The sequence below is a fragment of the Pholis gunnellus genome (genome assembly GCF_910591455.1).
Source record: "Pholis gunnellus genome assembly, chromosome: 12".
Classification (NCBI taxonomy): Eukaryota; Metazoa; Chordata; class Actinopteri; order Perciformes; family Pholidae; genus Pholis; species Pholis gunnellus.
This window is the reverse complement of record NC_136539.1, coordinates 24,596,810-24,619,102: the sequence shown is the minus strand read 5'-3', so window position 1 is coordinate 24,619,102 and position 22,293 is coordinate 24,596,810. Positions and strand designations below refer to the sequence as shown.

The following is a 22,293-nucleotide window of genomic DNA, read 5'->3' as shown; positions in this document are numbered from 1 at the left end:
TAGATAAACTGGTTTAAACTTTAGATAAACTGGTTTAAACGTTAGATAAACTGGTTTAAACATTAGATAAACTGGTTTAAACGTTAGACAAACTGGTTTAAATGTTAGATAAACTAGTTTAAACATTAGACAAACTGGTTTAAACGTTAGATAAACTGGTTTAAACGTTAGATAAACTGGTTTAAACGTTAGATAAACTGGTTTAAACTTTAGATAAACTGGTTTAAACGTTAGATAAACTGGTTTAAACTTTAGATAAACTGGTTTAAACGTTAGATAAACTGGTTTAAACTTTAGATAAACTGGTTTAAACGTTAGATAAACTGGTTTAAACGTTAGATAAACTGGTTTAAACGTTAGACAAACTGGTTTAAATGTTAGATAAACTAGTTTAAACATTAGACAAACTGGTTTGAACGTTAGATAAACTGGTTTAAACGTTAGATAAACTGGTTTAAACGTTAGACAAACTGGTTTAAATGTTAGATAAACTAGTTTAAACATTAGACAAACTGGTTTAAACGTTAGATAAACTGGTTTAAACGTTAGACAAACTGGTTTAAACGTTAGATAAACTGGTTTAAACTTTAGATAAACTGGTTTAAACGTTAGATAAACTGGTTTGTTGTAGGTTGTAATGTGGTCATAAGTTATCATCAGTTACAATCTTCATCGTTGTTTCGTTGTGTTTTGATTCCAGATCTTCTGGGAAAATCTCTGCAGGTTTTAACCAGCAGCAGCGTTCTGCTGCAGAAACTCAGACAGCTGCAGAGGACCGAGGACCTCCAGAGGAGAGGAGGAGGACTGCAGGAGGAGGAGGAGCAAGAGGTGAATGTCATATGTTTATAGAATTAAAGCTGCAGTCGTCATGCATTTAGAGGCTACTTCACTGACAGTCAGGTATTTACAGTACCTGTTGACTGGATTGTGTGGATTGATGCCGATGCTGCGTCTTCTTCCCAGAGTTCCCAGTGCAGCGGGGGGGCGGCTCTGAGGCTGGAGGAGCTGGTGGAGGCGCTGCAGGACCGGAGGAGGACGGCGGACCAGGCCGTTAGGCTGCAGCTCCAACAGGCGGAGAACGGCATCATGGTCCGTGAGAAGGATCACGAGGTACAGACGTCCATTAGGTTACAATGTGATGCCTTCAGGCTCTGCTCAGTTACATCGTGATGCCTTCAGGCTCTGCTCAGTTACATCGTGATGCCTTCAGGCTCTGCTCAGTTACATCGTGATGCCTTCAGGCTCTACTCAGTTACATCGTGATGCCTTCAGGCTCTGCTCAGTTACATCGTGATGCCTTCAGGCTCTGCTCAGTTCCATCGTGATGCCTTCAGGCTCTGCTCAGTTCCATCGTGATGCCTTCAGGCTCTGCTCAGTTACATCGTGATGCCTTCAGGCTCTGCTCAGTTACATCGTGATGCCTTCAGGCTCTGCTCAGTTACATTATGATGCCTTCAGGCTCTGCTCAGTTACATCGTGATGCCTTCAGGCTCTACTCAGTTACATCGTGATGCCTTCAGGCTCTGCTCAGTTACATCGTGATGCCTTCAGGCTCTGCTCAGTGAAAATAGTGTTAATAACGTTATCATGTTTGAAGGAGATGTTTTCACATGAATATAAATCAGATATTCGTATTGAGTTTTAGTACTTTTACTTCAGTACTTCCTCCATCAGTAAGACAGGAAGTAGTATTTATACCAGTTTTACTGCGGTACTCAATGAAATGCTTTGTCCTCATTACAGGACTGGAAGATCCTGGACCAGGACCTGCAATCTAGATCCACATCAGCAGAGAATTCAGACCTGGAGTCAGAATCCAGAACACAACAAACCAGAGACCTTCAGCCTGGATCCAGATCGGACCAGACACAGGGATCCGGATCAGATGACAGGCCTGGATCCAGAACAGAACGAACCAGAGACGTGGCTCCTGTATCAAAATCAAAGGAGACCAGTAACTTCGAGTCAGGTTCCAAATTATATCTGAAACCTGAATCCGGATCAGAGCTGCAGCCTGGATCCAGCTCAAAGGAGAACAAAATGTTCGAGTCAGGATCCAGATTAGAGTTAAAGTCTGGATCTAAACCAGAGGCCACCAAAAACCTGCAGTCTGGATGTAAATTAAACCTGACGGTTGACTCTAGATCAGACCTCAAGTCAGATTCTGGATCAGAGGAGACCAGAGACCTGAAGCCTGGATCCAGATCAGAGGAGACCAGAGACCTGAAGCCTGGATCCAGATCAGAGGAGACCAGAGAGCTCCAGTCAGGATTAAAACCAGACGTGCAGATAGGATCCAGATTAGAACTGGACTCTGCATCTAGATCAGGCCTGAATTCAGATTCTAGATCAGAGGAGACCAGAAACCTGCAGCCTGGATCCAGATTAGACCAGATGCCAGGACCAGGATCAGAGATCCACCCTATATTCGGGTTAGATGTGCAGCCTGAGTCCGGATCAGAGGAGACCAGAGACCAGCAGTCTGGATCCAGGTCAGATCTCTGTGATCCACCTCATGATGAAGATAGGAAACATCAGTGTTCATCGTAATGACTGTCGTCTTCTTCTTCTTCTTCTTCTTCTTCTTCTTCGGTGTAGTGTGCAGGCATCAGGGCAGCAGAGCATGCTGGGAAAGGAGAATCCTGGTGGAGAAGGCCACGCCCACCAAACGCTCCCGACCAATCGGAGGCTCCAGCTGTTGTCGTCATGTGAACGCCTGGTGGACAAGGTGACTCCGCCCTCTTTCTGTCAAACTACGGCCGCTGATGAGAATTTAATGAAATAAACTATAATATATTTAATAAATTAACGTTTCACATCTTATTTAAACAACGTCGACTTAGAAACAAATATTTAACCTTTTCTGTCTCTTTCAACTTTACAGATTTACAGAGAACGTTCAAATATATAGAGTTTGAATTAAATTATATTTAGTTTAAGAAAAACTTTGTGTGTGTGTGTGTGTGTGTGTGTGTGTGTGTGTGTGTGTGTGTGTGTGTGTGTGTGTGTGTGTGTTATAGATCAGCAGCTGGCTGCAGCAGAGCAGCAGTTTGTTGTCTATCAGCTCTGAAGCAGGACGGCACCTTTCTGCAGCCGAACACACTCTGAACACACACCTGCAGCTACATACACAAGCTGAGGTACACACACACACACACACACACACACACACACACACACACACACACACACACACACACACACACACACACACACACACACACACACACACATTATTTCTTTATAACATGACATTTGTGTGAAGGTTTCAGTGTTTGTTTGTCTCCAGTCTGCAGGTCAGGATGCAGAGAACATGAAGCAGATCCTGGATCAGATCAGAGCTCTGCACCCCAGCGAGACCAGGTCCCAGCCTCCCAGTGAGACCAGCAGACGGCTGTCCCCTCTGAAGGCCCTGACGGAGCAGCTGAAGAGAGGCGGAGTGGGTTCACGGACCAGAACTCGGCTCGATCCTCCAGCTGCCGACCTGACCGGTCCACCGAGTCCTGAATTCTCCGTTCGAGTTGATCTGGTCTTGAAGGAGCTGCAGAGTCGGAACAGGAGGATCGACTCAAACCTGCAGCTGCTGCAACCCTTGGTCTCTTTCCTCCGGACCGCCCAGCAGGTCAGAGTCCCCTATGGTGACCTCAGTCCACCGGATCCAGGTCTTTCTAACTGGCAAGACCCGGATCATATGCAGCTCTTTTCTTCGCTTCTCTGCACACTAAGAATCCTTTCAGCTGAACCGATGATTATTCGTGTATTTGTGCGGGACTGCACGGGGCGACCTGCGACTAAGTGGAGCGCAGGGCCGTCCTTCAATCAGAGGGTCGGCGGTTCGATCCCCGGCTCCGCTAGTCACATGTCGATGTGTCCTTGAGCGAGACACTAAACCCCAACACTGCTCCCGTAGCTGTGCCCACGGTGTGATAGGATGAAAGCGTCTGATGAATGGCTGTAATGTAATGTCATGGTGTGGTTGCTAGAACCTCACAGCTGGACTGTGTGGAGTTGCATGTTCTCCCCGTGTCAACGTGGGTTTTCGCCGGGTTCTCCGGTTTCTTCTCACAGTCCAGAGACCTGCAGCTCTGTCTATAACTGTCTGTCTCCCTTTGATAGTCTGGAGACCCGACCAAAGTGTTGGACATTGTCTTCCTTTGACCTCTGACCCATACGTTTGCTCTGTGGAGTCCTGTTGAGTCCGTCAGAGGAGTGATGAACTGTGCTGTTAGCTGATGGTGCTGCTGTTCTTCAGGTGGAGGAGGAGATGGAAGAACTCATGGAGATCTACAGGAAGAGACCGGAGGAAGAGGAAGCTGGTACTTCCAGGAAGAAGAAGACGCAGCTGGACGCCTGCTGGCAGGAAACGCTCCAGAAGATCCTCACCTGTCAGGAACTGGGAGACGACTGCGTCCAGACTGTCGCAACGGTAACGAGTCTGCCGTCGAGGGTTCAGATGAGAAGTCCTGAATCTGTACGAGATGTTTCTGTGAACCATGAAGAAGAGTTCAGTGAGATGTTCTTTGATGTGTCAGGTGTTGGGAGCGTTGAACCTGCAGTCGCTGGTGTCGACAGTGCAGCAGACGGTGGAGCGACTCGGCAGAACTAAACAGGAAGTGAACAAGCTGCGGAGTCAGCAACAGATCCAGCAGCAGCAGCACTGCAGGAAATACCAGGAGAGACTGGACAAGGTAGGAGCTACTCTGTGCTGGTGCTGAATCTGATGCTGCAGAGTCATTGTACCCGGGTACCAGAATGCTTTGTGTTTTCAGACCCTGCAGGACTTGAACTGCGTCTCTGAGATGCTGGACTCCTGCACTCTGATAGATCTGGGTTCAGACCTGCAGACCTCCAGGCTGCTGGAGCACTTCAGCCAGGCCAGACCACATTTTACCGTAAGTCTTTGAACAGCTGGGACATTATTGGGACTTTTTCATCATGAGGACTGTTGGGTCCTTGGAACCGGTGGAACAGCTGGACTGGTGGGTCCTTTGGACTCTCTCCAGAACCAGTACCATCGGGCCTCCTGGGACAGCTGTGATTGTTGGACTGTGGTTACAGCTAGACTTTGGGACCCTTGGGATTGTGACATTAAGGACTACTGGGTCTTTAGGACTTTGGGGACTCCTAAGACTTTAGCACATGTAGGAATCTACGGGACCACTGGGTCTTCTGAAGTCCATGGAGTACTTGTAGGGGCTCCAAGAACGTTTCTGTTTCAGCATCAGACGCGCTCTCTTTCTCTCTCCAGCGACTCGACGCCGAGGTGGAGTTCATGGTGAAGAGCTGGGAGACTCTGAGCGGCGTCCAGGACCGGCAGGAGGCGGAGGAGTCGGAGGGAGTGAAGGAGGAGGATCTGTCCAAGCTGCTGAAGCTCCAGGAGAAAGTGAAGAACAAGATCCATCAGAGCGAATCTATCCTGGACCTGAGCAGCAGCTTCCACCTCACAGCCAAACGGGTCAGAAACGTGTTTAACAGCCTTTAATCTGAATTAATGTGTGTTTCACAATCTGTTCTGTTGCATCGTGTTCGTCATTAACTCCACTGAAATAAAATGATGAACCCTGAGAGCTAAAAATATAATATAATATAAAGAAACTGGAAGTCGAAGTGGAAACCGGAGTGAAATTCCATGTATGCGTACACACACATGGCCAATAAAGCTGATTCTGATTCTGATATTATTTAAAGAGACTAAAACTGTTTTTTGTTTCAGGCTGTAAAGTTAATTTTAACATGGAGCTCTATGAGGATCGACTCTTTAGGAGCCTCTAGTGGACATTAGAGGAAGTGCTGTTATGATTATGATCGACAGATAAAACCGTCATATGTTGTTATATATACGTGAATCTGACTGTTGGACACAGTAAAAGTATTCATTACTAGTGTGCGTGTTGTTGTCTGTGAGTCCAGCTGGAGGCGCTGCTCCAGTCGGACCCTGGAACTGGTCCCGCTGGTCCCGCTGGTCCCGCTGGTCCGTGTGGATCCAGTGATCAGAGTGGACTCAGAGAGAAACAGATCCAGACTCTGTTGGAATCGGCTTCAACACTGAGGACAGAAATCTGCTCCGCTGTCACCATCAGTGTGAGTACTTCTACTGCAGTACCGTACTGAAGTACCACAAGGAGCTCCTGTACTTCAGTATTTACTCTGTGTGCTACTTCTAGTCTACTACATCTCAGAGGTAATAGTACCTTTTACTACATTCATCTTCAGCTTTAGTTACTTTAATCAGATCAGAGACCAGTACTTTAGATACTTGTGTACTTCTACTGTAGATACTTTAACTATATTTTACCAATAATACTTCTATATTTGTCCATAAAGTAATATTTTGAATGCAGGACTTGTACTTGTACTCCTTGTCGTACATTGCTGTACTTGTACTAGTAGTACATGATCTGAATACTTTGTGTACCTGTAGTGTTGGACATGTTTCAGAGTGGAGCAGCTGGAGACTCGTCTCGTCTCTCTGGACTCTCTTTGTGTCTCGTCTCCGAATGAAGAGACTCATCGGGAGGACGAGCTGCTGACCCGCCTCCTCAACGATGACATCACACAGGTGAGGAGACGGGGGACGGGTAGACAAGAGACAGGAGACAAGAGACAGGAGACAAGAGACGGGAGACAAGAGACAAGAGACGGGAGACAAGAGACGGGTAGACAAGAGACGGGAGACAAGAGACGGGAGACAAGAGACAAGAGACGGGAGACAAGAGACGGGTAGACAAGAGACGGGTAGACAAGAGACGGGAGACAAGAGACGGGAGACAAGAGACAAGAGACGGGAGACAAGAGACGGGAGACAAGTGACAGAGACATCAATATGTAATATATATTATATATCGAGATATAATCCACGTTCGGTACCTGGACAGGTGACACTGACACTCGGCTCTGATTGGCTGTTGAGCTGCTGTCTGTTAGACTCATTTAGATTGATCATCATTTTATTATTGATTCATGAAATGTTGTTTTATTTTAAAGGTCTGTAATAAAAATGAAAATAAACGAATCATTTTATTGGATATTTCCTGGAAAAACTCACTTATATTCTTTAATAGTTTATTATAATCAGTTAAACCGTTTTATTCCAGGAAGCTACCAGCTAAAACATGTTCTTTAGATCCTGAAACTATCATTTTTATATATGTTATATTTAACATATTGGAGCTACATTTCACAGCTGGTGTGAAGCAGATTGATTCTCCTGCTGGAGTTCATCTGTCAGGATGAATGTCTGCGGCGGCCTCTCGGTTTATCAGAGTCTAAATATAACTGAAGTCAGCCGGACACTTTTAGATCAGAGTCCATAAAGAGCCTCAGAAACCAGACCTCGTGGTCCCCTTTCCTCCAGCGGGTTTATCAGAATGAAATAAATAAATTCAAAGAAGAAGAGTTGAGTCTGTGGTTCAGCTGCAGTTCCTCTAATGCCCACTAGGTGCTGCTGCAATAAACTGTTTCAATGAAAATGAATGAACATGTTGAGTTAACGTCAAACGGAGTCAGACCTCTGTGGATATGTGTAGGACTGGGTCTGTGTGACTCTAAATGAACATCATGCTGTATTGAAGAAGACTTGAAACTAGAGATTGAGACCATAAACTCATGTTTACAATGTTTACTGAGGTAATAAATCAAGAGAGAAGTAGAGTCATTTTCTCATAGACTTCTATACAACCAGAGGAGTCGCCCCCTGGTGGACACTAGAGAGAATGCAGCTTTAACACGTGAAGCTTTGACTTCACTTAAAGAACCGGAGGTTGTGTCCTGGTGTTGGTGTATGTTTCCCCTCAGCTAAATACTGTTAGCTCTGTTGTTGTTAGCGGTTGGATTTCGTGGCTCCAGTAAAAAGATGGAGGTGAATAATGAAGCCAGAACACTTTGGCGCCCTCTTCAGGTGAAACTGTGTCCATCTGCTGTGTCACTGAGCAGCAGCTGTTGGAGGCATGAGAGAGTTGGGGGGGGGGGGTTAGAGCAGAAATACAGGCCGAGTCAGCCAACGGGTATTTCCCATCATGCACCTGGTGCTGCATGTCACCAGCACACTGAACCCTCCAGGAGCAGCTGATCCTGATATCAGAGACTCTTTGACGCTCAAACAAAGTTCTTAGAGTTTGGATCAATACTCTGATGTTATAATATTATTGTTCATGTTAATGATAAAGAAGCACTTTGTCAGAGCTATAACCTTTATTTTAACATTACCGACGAAGTGTCTGATGTTCAGAGAGTCTGTTCTGTCATTTGAGGAATGTTTTCTGTTGTGAAGCTGCTTCAGCTGGAAATATACAACCGTGTGTTATTGTTTGTTGTGTTTGAGGTTCTCTTAAAGATTACAGGAACCCTGTTTACGGTATGCTGTTGTTTGACCACTGAGTGGCGCTGTGGAGCCAAGTGTTGATGAACTTGGGTTCTTTGTGGTACCATTGGGTGCTTTGTGGACTCCCTGATTTGTCTACTTCATGGTTATCTCTTGGTGGAAACTATCCAGTCGTACCATGAAGTACATGAGGAGATGCATGTTTCTGTTGGTGGCGATCAAACACCCTGAAATGTCACGATTGTTCTTCCAGTAAGAGATGAAGAAGAAGAGTTTGAGCTTTGTTTAATATGGTTTAATGTGCGTATTGTTGCATCATGGCCTCTCTGCATTTGTTCTTCTTTTCAAAGCAAAGATCCACTTCAGCTGTAATAATGATTCAACCGTCAAAGTAAATGTCCATTTGAATTTGGACCGGTGCTTCAGTCACTGAGAGCTTCAAGGGTTTGTGGTGAAACGACTCCTGTGACTGAACCAGGTCTGTGTCGTGACCTCAGGGACCTGGACTTCAACTAAACGGATGAACGAGGCCGTCCCGTCCCAAAGGATTTGAGAAGTGTCCTCTTTCCTTTCCTTGGATGTGGAGGACACAACTTCTGTGTCATTGGTTCAGTATCCCAAGATCCAGTTCATGTGGATCAGCGCAGGTTCAGCACTCAGTCCTCTGAAGGACATGGACCACGCCCCGTTAGTGGACATGAAGCCTGAAAGGAGACGCAGCGAAAGAAAAAACACTTTCCAGGTGTGTACCTGTGGAGGTCTGTCAAGAGTCCGTCAAACTTCTCGATCATGTCCAGAAGACGTCTCTACACGTCTACGGAGTTCCAGAAAGTCCACTTTGGGTTCAGATCACCCGTAGTCTAGATGTGTTCATTTATGTAGTGACGTTTGATCTTTGATTCTCAAGGTGTCGACGATAACAAGATCAGTGAACTTCCAGTTGGAGGTCTTCAGAACACAGTTTGGAGGCTCTGTAATGGGACCACTGAGTCAACTATGAACCATGAACACTGGATCAGAGGGAGGAAGGGTTGAGTGCTGAGTCACCTGAAGGGGATCTACAGGTCTTCTTTTTTAAACATGGTTCTATTTCTGTTCTCCGGTGGGATGTTTATTCTCACCACAGACATTCAGAGGATTCTGGTTCTCATTAAGGGTCCCAAGAGGTTTCAGAGTCCACCAGCTGAACTCTGAAAGGTATCTGAATTAGGTCTGTGGGTACTGTTAGGGGTATTTCATGGTACTTTGAAGTACTACGGGGTACTGTGTTACTTCCTGCTACTTCCTGGAAGTTGTGGGTCGTCTTCGTATTAGATTTCTTTGGCTCTACTCAGGTTTTCCCTCAATGGTTCAGAGATCTGAACAGTCTTCTGGGGTACGACTCAATACTGAAGGGTATTGTTACTTTGTGGTACTTCCCTGGATTCTATGATAATCTCTGGTCCTCTGGAGTACTTCATTGTACTCTGTCAGATTCTTTGTGGTACTTCCTGGTACATTGTGGTACTTGTTGGTAATATGTGTAGCTTTTGTTATTTTTGCCTTCTGGGGTACTTCGTGGTCCTGTGGATAGATACTCTGCGGTAATCTCTTTTGGGGAACTTCATGGTCCTCAGGACTGCATTAGTTCTAAATTAATGGTACTTTATGGTATACTGGGACACTTTTATAGGTTCTCTGTGGAAGTCAATGGTGGTTCTTGGTCATCGTGGTCTTTTATGTTGCTTGGTGGTAGTTCTTGGACCTGAATCTCTTGTGGGGTCTTTTGGTTCTTAGGGGTGGTTCAGTGTACTTCATGGTCTCCTGTGATACTTCATGGTACTCTGGTGTAAGTTACAGTCATTTGTAATAATCTTTTGGGGTCCTTAATGGGATCTCCGTGGTCCTTCCTGGTGGTCTTCATGGTGAACTCTCTGCATTCCCTCCTGGTGGTTCTGGGTAATAACCTTTTGTCATTTTAGTGCTCAGTCCAGGGTTCCTCCAGACGTCTCTGTCTCTGTCTCTCAGCTGTCCTCCGCTGAAAGATCAGACATCCGACACCGAGGCAGAAATGTCCCTCTGGATTTAAACTCTCCGGCTCTAAAAATAATCTCATCAGAGCTCCGTCTGCTGAGTTACAGCTCCGAGCAGAGAGCAGAGGATGGACGTGTACGAGATACCATGTGAAACCACTCTTCATGTTCCCCAGAGGATGAATCCTACACTGAGCTTTAGTGATTCTGTGGCTCCGGCGTCACCAGCAGGTTGATGGTTTTTGGCTTTTAGTGAAACATCTCAACAGCTGTCGTTTCCAGATGATGCAGCATGAAAACCTCTGAACTAGCGCCACCATGAGGTCAAAGACTGTTTTTATGTTGAACAGGAATCAATAGATCATAAACCTGATTCAGGAGCTCGATGAACAGTCAGAGGATTATATTATAAAACCATGTTTCATCACCATCATATCAAAAGCTGATGAGACGTTTTGTTCAAAACCCCAAAATGTCGAGCGATGACAGAAAGGTTCATCCTCTGGGAAACATGAACATTTAATTCTTCAGATTCCTGCTTCCTGGTGTTCAGAATATTAATAGAGAATAAAGGAAGTGAAGCTGTCAATAAATAAGATAATAAATCCGGTCCAATGAGTCAGGAACAGGTTTTTAAATATTAGAAACAAAAAATAGAAACATAGAAACCTACAATAAAATATAGAAATATGGTAAATAGACAAACGGATCAGAGTTTATTAAAACAAGTATATTATTATTAAAGTGTCAAGTTATATTAATAGAGAAAAGACTAATTCTCCCGTGCAATATTTAAGGCCAATTGATTAAAATAAGCACAAATGAATAATCAGAGTACATGATGGAATAAAAATGTGTGTTTTGCAGCTTCGTGACTCCTTCAAGGAGCTGAAGAAGAAGTTCAGCAACCTGAGGTTCAACTACCTGAAGAGAAACGACAGGACGAGGAACACGAAGGCCTCCAGGAACCAGCTGCAGCAGGTGGACCAGTACGAGGAGAAGCTGCAGGTGAGTCCTGGTCCTCATCTGGTCCTCATCTGGTCCTCGTCCGGTTTCATTCAGAAGCATCAGGTCTGAGGGTTTGTGGTAAACCAGCGCTTCAGTATCTGATGTTAGACCTCCTCTACTGTCATCTGTCCCATAATAACAACAATCTTTAACGTAGCTCAGCGTGATGTGAAGAAGCCTCCTTTCACAGATAAAATCAATCAGTGGCAGATAGAAGCAAAGCAGTTTGCACAACATTTTACATTCAACAGATGAATTAAAACTGGAAAACATTTTACATTTAAAATGACAAAAAGTACAAAAGATCATTTTGTCTGAAGTGAAAGCAGATTTAATGATGAATCAGTGATTCTGACTCTGGATGCACGAGAGCTCCTCTGGTCTTTATTTTGTGGTCAGTCTGAGGAGGTCTGAGGAGGTCTGAGGAGGTCCGTGGCAGCAGACATGAATGTTCTGTCCACAGTAGAAGAAGACACGAGGAGCACAATCAGTGTTTGTAACATATCGAAGCTGCTTGTCCTCCTCAGCCACAAACTGTTTTAACAACGCTACATAAAAACCTGACGTTCACGTTATTTCAAAGATCTAAATGTAACATGAAGAGCTTCTGATCCTGCAGGTGCTCAGGAAACGTCTGCAGGGCGTGACGGCCCGGCTGGGGTCAGAGGTCAAGGACGGGGGCGTGGCCAAGGAGGCGGAGGACGCCGTCAACGAGCTGCAGAGACAGACGGGAGAGTTTGAGCGAAGCGTTAAGGAACACCAGAAGACTCTGGAGATGAGCTGCAGACTGCAGCGAGCCGTGGAGGAGGTGGTTTCTCCTGCTGATACGAGTCCAGCTGTATGTGATATCTGTGCTGAGTAATAACGACGCGTCGCTCCGTGTTCACAGTACCAGTTCTGGTGTGAGGACGCCGGCGCCACCATCGCTCGCGTGGGGAAGTTTTCCTCCGAGTGTCGCAGCACAGAAGCCGTCTCCGTCCTCTACCGGCAGTTTGAGAAGTTCGTCTGGCCGACGGTTCCTCAGCAGGAGGCGAGGATCAGTCAGATCACCGAGCTGGCTGTCCGGCTGCACGGTGAGGACCAACAGGGACGCTGGTTTATTATTTCATTTTCTATTTTTTAATAAAACCTCTTCCTCTAAATGTCCCTGGACCGATGCTACAAACAGGATATAAGATGTTGAAATGACAGCGTTCAGCCTCCTCGTGTAGCTCAGGGCTGCGTCTGTGTTTCAGGCGTGGAGGAGGGGCGTCGCTACACGGAGAAGACGGTCAGTAAACACTCTGAGATGGTCGAGGCCATCAGAGAGCTGAGCGACGGACTGATGGAGCTGGAGACCAAACTGAAGGTGAAGTTTCACTCTGACGTTTATCAGACTTAATAATATAACGACACGGTCAGCTGATTGACTGTTTACACGCTGATATCAAAGCTGGAGAATCTGAAACAGGAGGAAGAGAAAGAGAAGAAGATGAAGGAAAACAGACAGATGAAGAAGAAGAAGGAGCAGACAGATAACCGCTGCTCACTGGAGGCTGAGATGGTAAAAACTAGAAGAACTGAACTCTTTCAGTGATGTCATCAGACTGCTATAAATAAATACATATATATATGAGATGTTAAATCATAATCAGCTGATCTGAATCCTCCAGTATGAGCTAAAGGAGACAGGCCACACCCCCGAACTGACCGCTGAGCATGATGGGAAGGATGTTCCTGTGAAGAGGCAGAGCGCGGCCAATAGGAAGCCTCCGTTACAGAAGAGCCGCAGTCAGGAGGCAGACAGACAGACGGACAGCAGGTTCATCCTCTGGGAACCATGATTCCTTTGATCATGAGTGAAAGAGCAGCTTCTTATCTGTTATTATGAATACAGGTTTAATATGTGGTCTCTCCTTCAGACAGCAGTCTCACACCTCCTCCTATAGCTCCACCCATTCCTCCTTCAGCCTCTCCTGCTCCCCAGTGGAGCCCAACCGACGGATCCACGTCGTCCACGGCCAATCACAGCCGGCCGCTGCTGACCTGCGGGCCACGCCCCCTCCCGCTGTGATTGGCCCGACGTTCTCCGACATCCAGAGGGAGTTTCAGAAGAAGGAGAAGCAGGCGGTGACACCGCTTCAGGTAAATCACCCCAGAGATCATGAAACATGTGGCGTCCCTCAGGAGTCCAGTTCAGATCCTCTTTTGTTTTATGTTTACATGAAAAATAAATGTACTAACGAGAACAAATGGGGTTCTGTGGCTCCTACTCAAAGAAGAACATTTGTTGGTTCCTAGAACCCGACATAATTGGGTGAAAGGTTCCACCCGGTTCTACAGAGAACTCTTTTATGGTGTAATCGTTCCACCCAGGGGGTTCTACCGAGAACCCTTTAATATCACAAGGGTTTCATCCAGAAGCCACACTAGCCTCACTAATCTCTGGATTAAAAGGGTTCTTAATTACAAAGAACATTTGAAAAACCCTTTCTTCAAAAACAGGGTTCCACAGAAGCAAACAGTCTACTGTTGAAACGTTTTGGTCGTCTAAGTATTTAAGCATTTTGTCGTTTGTTTGTTTTACTGCTCTACTTTTCGTTAGCTTAGCTGCAATGCTAGCCGCTTCAGGGAGTAGATGTGAGTTATTGTACAAGCTATAAATGCAGAAAGTCAGATATAAAGTGACAACAAACCAGCTGCACAGACAACCCTGTTCCTGTGACCGTGAGCCATATATGTACATGTTTTTTACCCAGGATGCATCTGCAGGACACCTGTCCGAGGCGCAGCTCCAGCAACAGGAAGTGATGTCGGACGATTCTCTCTCCAATGACGAATACGACTGTGCGTCACCTGACGACATTTCCCTGCCGCCGCTGGCCGAGACGCCGGAGTCCATCACGGTTCAGTCGGACGTTGAGGAGAGTTTCAGTTCCCACAGCGTCCACATCAACCAGTCAGAGCACAGCGCTGCTGGTGCCGCTACTGGTGCTGCCCGACAACAGAGAGAGTCCAGTCGGACAGAGAGCTGTCCAACTCCTCCAAACAGCCGGCACAGCAGCACCAGGTCTGGATCAGTTACTGAAGTATAATAATGAGCTGAGAGCTCGTGTTAGAAGTTAAACAGCTCATAATTCATCTATTTCATATTCATAAACATCTCCTTCAAACTACTGGATTTATTCAAGTTCATCACCAAAACTACATTTTACAGACTACATGTGAACACATCATGATGACGTTATAATGTAGCTTCAGCCAGTACTCATGTTCACTGAGCAGAGCCTGAAGGCATCATGATGTCACTGAACCTCCGTTGGTTAGCCGTTAGCGGTGCTGCTAACGTTACTAGCTCTCCTCTGATTGGTTGTTTACAATGAAACATGATCAGAGATCAGAGAATAGAAACATGTTCTACTGAGTATTGGAGGAGAACCATCGTCAGTAGAACTTTAAGACGAACTGTGAGGGGGGACCAGTACGGATCACTAGTCAATACCCAGCACTGCTAACGTAGAATCTAATGTAGACGTGAGGACATAGAACACGTTTGTTGGTCTGAGTTGGTTCCTGTTGTGTGTGTAACAGGTTCAGAGCAGAGTCCAGTTCGTTTGTCCAGAGTCCGCTGATGGTTCCTGCTCAGAGTCTCCTCACCAGCACTCTGTGCAGCATCCTGAAGACCGGAAAGACCAGCACAGCCAACGCCCACTGGAGTAATGACCCTGAACCCGGCGTCCCCTCCGGATCACACCCGGTCCACGAGAGCGACCCTCCAGACAAGAAGAGGAGCCCCTCACGCACTGATCCTTTATTGAAGGAGCACAACAGTCGGTACCACCAGCCTCAGATGAGTCCAGGTGTCCAGGGTCAGATCACCCATCATGTGGCATCCAAAGGGGAGACCTTGTTACAGACTGATCCTGTTCCCCGGGTTGCAGAACTTAATCACAGCACCACACTCTCCCGGTCCAGCTGTGGTGGTCCAGACCCTGACCTCCACAAAGACAACACCCCTCCACAATACACCGGGTTCCTCAAATGCAGCACTACCTTTCCTCAAAACAGAACTGCCCTTTGTCGAGACTCCGGTCTTCCACAGTCCTTCCCTGAGTCTGAGAGTGGCCTCGATCGGGACATGAAATCCACCGTCTCCAAACCTCAAGGAGACGTTCTCACCAACAGCAGCACGATTACCCAGCAGACCATTTTCTTCCAGTCCTCCCCTTCAGACATCAGTCATCGTAACGGCCTCTGTTCACCCCAAGACGGCCCCTCATCCCAGAGGGAGACCTCGCCACAGATCGATCCGGTCTCTCAGGCTCTCACAGACCCTGTTCTCCACAAAGTCAGGACCTTTGGGCTCCTCGAATCCTGTACACCTTGCCTCCAAACCACCACAGCCCTCCCTCAAGACGGAAATGTTTCACGGTCTTACCTGGATTCCAGGAGTGGTCTTGATCAGGATGCACCTTCCTCCCAAACCAGCAAAGACACATCCTCAGTCGTCGCGCCCCAAAGCAGCAGCCCGACCACAGCCACGACCTCCTTCTGCCAGTCCTCCCCTCCAAACAGCCGTTGCACCTTGGCACAGAGTAGCATTAATGTAGGGTCCCAAGAAGAAAGCCCCTTCTCCCAGAGTGGTGCAGGTCCACCTGAAGTACCAGCCCCCGTTCTTCCAGAGCCAAACAACATCAGTTTATCCAGCAGTGCCATCGCCAGCAGTCAGAGCCACCAGACAGTCTGCTCCTTCCACGAGTCCTCGACCTCCAGCTGTACCCAGCAGTGTGTGCATGACCCTGGCATGACCCCCAGCAGCCCCACCGAGCCGGCTGCACCTCCTCCACCCGAACCGCAGACCCAGGCTTTGGCTCTGCAGGCTAATCCGCATGTCACCCCCCTTTCCTCTCCACTCCATCTACTAACTCCAAACCAGGACCCAAACATTTGTCAGCCCGTGGCCATCCGTGAGGAGATCAGGCTTACTCCTCAGATCCAAGGGCCTCCCTTTCCTCCTCCTCCTGCCCAGGCAGAGTCTCTTCCCCAGGGAAAAGCCTCTAAACCGGGCCCTCCCTGCTTCACCAGGCCAATGTCTAGAGCCACCGTCATGGAGGGCTCTCCAGTGACGCTAGAGGTGGAGCTGACGGGAGACCCAGAGCCCCGGCTCACCTGGTGGGTAGCTTATAACCGGCTCCACAATAACACACTCGCTCTCTGAGGTTAACACACAGCTTACCTTCACCTGCATTAACACATGCTTCATATATACGTCGTTGGGTTCTTACCCATCTGCTTCTTTTGTGTTTGCGTTTCACTGAAATACATCATTTTAGATTTCCCGTCACCTGCTGTGCATTAGTGATGTAGACCTGCACCACATTAAACCTGTGTGGTGGTTTGTAACCCAGCTTGAGGATCTGCTGATCCAGGTGCAACGCTGCGTTCACACCAAACACAAAGCCAGATTCCGTGTTGCGTTACTCGCGGGATCATTTGTGTTTGTTTTGCTGTGATTTAATATCAATAAACAGATAAAAAGGAAGCTGAAATAACAACATAATGAAGATTTGTAAAAAGTCTGAATTCATGTTTTGTTAGTTCTCTCTGCAGGACGACGAGCAAATAACTTAAAATGCTTGTTTTCTAAATAGTTTGGTTTGATCGATGCTATGCTATGCTAACAATGTAGCTAATTGGTTGATCCAACTTCTGTCAGGAGGCGGATTCAAAATGTTAAAAATATATATATCTACGTTCTATATATAGCTACGTTTAGACATCGGCATCGGTTTTAAATTGTGCTGAAGTTACATTTTAACGTGTGTGTTAATGTTAATATTGTAGTTTGATAATATTTTTGATAATTCCTCACTCTAAATCACTGGTTGTTTTCTTTCTCACTCTTACTTTAATCATTATTAACTGGGGCTGCTCGCAGAGAACATGGAGGTCGATGAAAGTAATGTGGAACCAAAGAACGTTTAGCCGTACGTCGTTAGCAACATGTGGTGATGTTAGCACAACAAGCTGATTGGCCTACGAGTCCGTCACACTCAGGAGACAAACCTCCAGTTTAAAGTGAAGTCAAAGCTTCACGTGTTAAAGCTGCATTCTCTCTAGTGTCCACCAGGGGGCGACTCCTCTGGTTGTATAGAAGTCTATGAGAAAATGACTCTACTTCTCTCTTGATTTATTACCTCAGTAAACATTGTAAACATGAGTTTATGGTCTCAATCTCTAGTTTCAAGTCTTCTTCAATACAGCATGATGTTCATTTAGTAAATGATGGTCCATTTAGAGTCACACAGACCATAAAGCAGGGGATGCTTTAGGGGCGGGGCTACACAGTGATTGACAGGTCTCTACCAGAGACGTATACGGCGTCTCTACGTCACTCCTCCTCAGTCCATATACGGTCACTTCCTGTTCACTGGATGCATTAAAACTAGTGTTGGGCAACGATTACAATTTTTAATCGCGATTAATCTCATTGTTATGCACAAAATTCAATAATGAATCTAAAGTAGTGTGTTGAGCTCTTTTATGTTAAAGTGCTGCTCTATGAACTAAAGGTCAACAACATTTGGTTTAAACACGTTAAACTCATCAGGTTCTTGTTAACAGCAGGATTCTCTTCACACAGCAGCAGTTATAACACAGTTATAATGATTCTGATCATAGATATTCAGCCGGTGTTCACAACTTTATCTTCATGTGTGTCAGAGATGAATTTAAATATACATCTTAAACCTGAAACCTATCTACATCATGTTTTAATGTTTGATAAATTCTCAGTAGTGATAACTAAATGATATGATTATTATACATATTACAAACTAAACACTTTAAAAAATATATTATTTATCTTTTGTTGGTATGTTGGTCAGACACTATGCAACGCTGATTACTGTAATATGTGTTATAAATGTAATATGTGTGGTGTTTGTTATAAATGTACGTTGGTACATAGAGGGTGATGAGAAGCTGTACATGGAGGGACTTAGGACCCAGGGGAACGTAGGGGAAGGAAACAGGAAGAGACGGAAGAGACGCCACACAAACAGCTGTTCACCGCTCGCTGCCGGTTCTTGTGTTAAAAATGTTGCTTAATAATAAAAAAAAAACTGCGTTAATTAATGAATGCGTTAATTAATGAATGCGTTAACGCGATAATAACGCGTTAACTTGCCCTGCACTAAAAAAAACAAGATGGCAATGGACAAAATGCAGAACTGGAGGCTTCAAAACATCTGACGATAAACCAAAGAGAGACGTCATGACGACGAGCTAGTTAACGTTAGCCGTTAGTTGTTAGCAGCCAGTGGGAAGCACAGCCTTGATTGGCTAAATTACGGAGCTAACAGCTAACGTACGGAGGTTCCATTCAGTTCCATTATGAAGCTCCACTAACACCTTCTCTGGTTCTCTGTGTGTTCTGTGAGTCCTTTAATGGTTTAACTGGTTTGTGTGCTTCAGTAACAACACAAAGACAAACTACAGGTAGAGTCTCAGGTCATCATGTGACTGTCTGGTGACCAATCAGGGTCCTGTATGTGTCACAGCTGTTGTCATCGGGCTCGTCATGTGACCCAGAGTGAGGATGTGTGTGCTGTCTTGACTTCCTGTCATCATGGTCGCTTCAGGTGTAAAGACGGAGAGGCCGGGAAACACTTCCTGTTCATCCCTGGAGCGACGGACTCAGATGGCGGGTTGAACGAGGCCGCCGACCGGCGTGAAGACGACGGTGATGATGAATGGCTGCTGGCTCAGGTGTTTGACATCATCACTGTGGACTGGCACGCCTGGTTCGGGACGCTGTGTGTTCTGCTGTGGCTGATCTACCTGATTCTACTCTGATGAGTCTTTATTGATCCGGGACTCAAAGACCTGAAGAACCTGGATCCGTCCAGAACCAGGACATGAAGAACCGAGGTTCAATACAATGACTTTGTATTTGTAGAGAAGTTTTCTCATGAAGTTCTGCAGGATGTTATTTCTGTAGTCCGACAGGAAGTCATCATGTTTCTATAGTCTAACAGGAAGTCATCATGTTTCTGTAGTCCGACAGGAAGTAGTCATGTTTCTGTTGTCCGACAGGAAGTCGTCATGTTTCTGTAGTCCGACAGGAAGTCGTCATGTTTCGGTAGTCCGACAGGAAGTCGTCATGTTTCTGTAGTCCGACAGGAAGTCGTCATGTTTCTGTAGTCCGACAGGAAGTCATCATCACTGGTTCCCTCCTTAAACAGCCAATCAGATTCCTTCATTTGATTTTAGATTATTACATAAAATAAACAAGCGTTTCTGATTCGTCCAGGTTTAGTTCATCAAGATAATCTTCACTAAACTCCACTTTGATGATGTTTGAAGTGTAAAATAGAAAGCTAATAACATGATGAGGGAACAGGAAGTGATAAAACGCTGAGTCATGTCTGATTTTAGGACTCATTCCTGCAGAACTCTGTTGACTTCAGTCTGAGTTAGATCACAGCAGCACCTGGTGGACGTCAGAGGAACTGCAGCTGAGTCGCATTCATGATTTATTAGATTAATTCTGTAATTATTAAGTATTGAATCATAATCACTAGTAGTTATTGATTGCAGATGGTTTTATAGGATTTATTTCCTGCAGTAGAACAGAAGTGATGAATAAAACCACCTTGTTTGTGTATTATTTAGTGTTACTGACAGTTATGACTATTTTATCCAGATATTATGGGATTAAAACACCAGTCAGATTTAATCAATTTAAACTGAGAATTACAGTTTATTGGGATTAATGGAGTTTTAAAGGAATGTTTCAGTCTCTACATTATAAGGAAGTAGGCAGTCAAAAATTAAACAATCATATATTTAATCGTCCGCCTATTACCTAATTCTATTTATTTATTTACAACAGAACATTGTTTTCAACGTGACAGTTTATGTTCCAAATCTCATGTTTTTGGATGTTTTTCTTGAAATAATAAAACAGTCATACATGACATGTGAAGTCTTGTATTCATTAAATCTTACGACCAGTTTATTATAAGCACAATAATAATAAACACATGAAGGGTCAGCAAAGATTAGGTGCAAACCAACCAGGAGTTTATTTCACCAACAATGATCATAAAAACATGACTCGGCTCATTACGTGGTGGACTACGGGCAGCATGTGGTCCTGGCAGCGATGGACTAGATTGAACATTACATTACAGCAGTGGGCCGTGCATTTTATACCTGGGCCTTCACTGCTGAAATACCACCTTATAACCACATGATGGCGCCACGGCTCCGGCTATTATTCGTTTCTAGGGCTGTAACTATATAACGTTACGTATTCGTATTAAACCGTTCGGTACGAGGCTTACAAACCGAACAATACGTTTGAATAATACTAGTGCATTTGGAAAATGCAGAAGCTTAAATTGTAGGAAATATAATGTTTCCTGCGCTCACTAGGAGACAACGGTCTGTGTGACCTCTGAACCGGAACAACAAGAACCACAACAAAAAACAGCTGGGGCTCCGCACGTGTTCTTGGAGGCTAGGCTAACTAGCTTAACAGGAAAACAGCAGTAACGCACATTCTGCTACACACTCAAGGGCCATTCAGGTATTAGATGTAAAAAAACAAACCAGTTACTTACCAAATACTGATCACATCCTCGTTTCTTTGATGACAAAGAGTTTAATCCCAACTCACAAATCCGTTTCTCCTCCTTCAGCCATTGAGTGTTAAAAAACAAAGCTAGGTAAAAAAAAAAAAATCTACACCAAGCAAAATGCTAAAAATATAATTTCTTCCATATCTTTCAATTTGAACTCTTACTACTCCGACTAAGCCTCTGCTTAAGTTTTGTTTCACAATAGTCACGTGCTCGCCCACTGACCAATCACAGCACACGCTGCACCTCACTGCAGAGCTGCTGCTGAAAACTGAGCCGCACGTAATGCTGACGTAGCTGTAGGCCAGCTAGCAGCTCTGACACATCAAAGAATACGCCCAACACGTCAAACTAAAGATCTGATTGGTTGAACACTATGTCAATCAACAACATCGTCCCCATTCACTTAACCTGCACATGGATTCACTGGTGAGTCTGCAGGCCTGGGGCCTCTCTTCTACCTAGAGACACAGAGGTGAACTCTGATTGGATAAAAGCTCTACTTAAAACAAGCTGCACTGAAGCAGAGCAGCTGAGGAGCACAGTAGCTGTGCAATGAGAACATAAGATAATGGGACACATATTTGTATAAATTATAATACATGTAGTGTATTTATGAAACATTATAAAATAGCTCTAACTTTGTGATTCTGTTTAGGCCAGCAGAGAAGGCTTTGCAGGCCCTGACGGCCACCACTGCATTACAGTCATTGAGCAGACGCTTTAATCCAAAGCGACTGACAATCAGTGTATTCAACATCGGTATTCAAGAGAACTACTAGTCACCAGAAGTCATAATCTCCTTTTTTAAACAAGCATCTAAGAGCATAAACCAGAGCAAACATACAGAAACAAACTAATACAATAAGTGCAACAAACTAGTATGAATACAGTAAGTGCTGAGTGGAAGGATCAGGGTCGTACTTCTGTCAGATTTATATAGTCTGCCACTGATGAGGACCTCAATCCACTACAATATAGGTAACTATGCCCTTTACCTGACAACACAATTACGAAACTATAACAGCTTCATTAAAATGGATTCCTAACGTCCTAATGTGAATCATCTGTATGATCTCTATTGTGGTTACACATCACAATATAAACAGGTCATTCAATTTTACTACCGTATGTATTCAGCAGCAGGGCTCTCTGTTGGATGGTCAGTTATGTTTCAGAGTCTTTTATAATAGTAATATTATATATTATAATGGTAGCTTATCAGACTGCAGATACATCAGCTTAGGCCCCTTTACTGTTTTCTACTTTCACAAATGATCTGCCTCTAGCAATGAAGAAGGCCAGCATGGTAATGTATGCAGATGAC

At 45.1% G+C, this 22,293-nt stretch overlaps 1 protein-coding gene across 2 annotated transcripts in view; it reads left to right on the top strand.

Annotated features, from left to right (window-relative positions):
* ccdc141 (coiled-coil domain containing 141) overlaps positions 1 to 20,292 on the top strand; it is a 28,118-nt gene extending 7,826 nt beyond the window's left edge. Inside the window, exons 6-26 of one of the 2 annotated variants that reach the window (XM_079170174.1) lie at positions 701 to 828; positions 964 to 1,110; positions 1,744 to 2,492; positions 2,599 to 2,728; positions 3,021 to 3,140; positions 3,290 to 3,622; positions 4,253 to 4,426; positions 4,533 to 4,688; positions 4,770 to 4,892; positions 5,249 to 5,455; positions 5,911 to 6,081; positions 6,422 to 6,559; positions 11,200 to 11,340; positions 11,960 to 12,148; positions 12,230 to 12,413; positions 12,576 to 12,688; positions 12,791 to 12,883; positions 12,993 to 13,141; positions 13,242 to 13,464; positions 14,079 to 14,389; positions 14,911 to 20,292. In XM_079170174.1, the coding sequence (XP_079026300.1) occupies positions 701 to 828; positions 964 to 1,110; positions 1,744 to 2,492; positions 2,599 to 2,728; positions 3,021 to 3,140; positions 3,290 to 3,622; positions 4,253 to 4,426; positions 4,533 to 4,688; positions 4,770 to 4,892; positions 5,249 to 5,455; positions 5,911 to 6,081; positions 6,422 to 6,559; positions 11,200 to 11,340; positions 11,960 to 12,148; positions 12,230 to 12,413; positions 12,576 to 12,688; positions 12,791 to 12,883; positions 12,993 to 13,141; positions 13,242 to 13,464; positions 14,079 to 14,389; positions 14,911 to 16,537 (5,606 nt within the window). In that variant the 3' untranslated portion in view covers positions 16,538 to 20,292. Of the gene's footprint in view, positions 1 to 700; positions 829 to 963; positions 1,111 to 1,743; positions 2,493 to 2,598; positions 2,729 to 3,020; positions 3,141 to 3,289; positions 3,623 to 4,252; positions 4,427 to 4,532; positions 4,689 to 4,769; positions 4,893 to 5,248; positions 5,456 to 5,910; positions 6,082 to 6,421; positions 6,560 to 11,199; positions 11,341 to 11,959; positions 12,149 to 12,229; positions 12,414 to 12,575; positions 12,689 to 12,772; positions 12,884 to 12,992; positions 13,142 to 13,241; positions 13,465 to 14,078; positions 14,390 to 14,910 lie in introns of both variants that reach the window. The other variant, XM_079170173.1, reaches the window with a different exon arrangement.
* Positions 20,293 to 22,293: the final 2,001 nt, after the last annotated feature.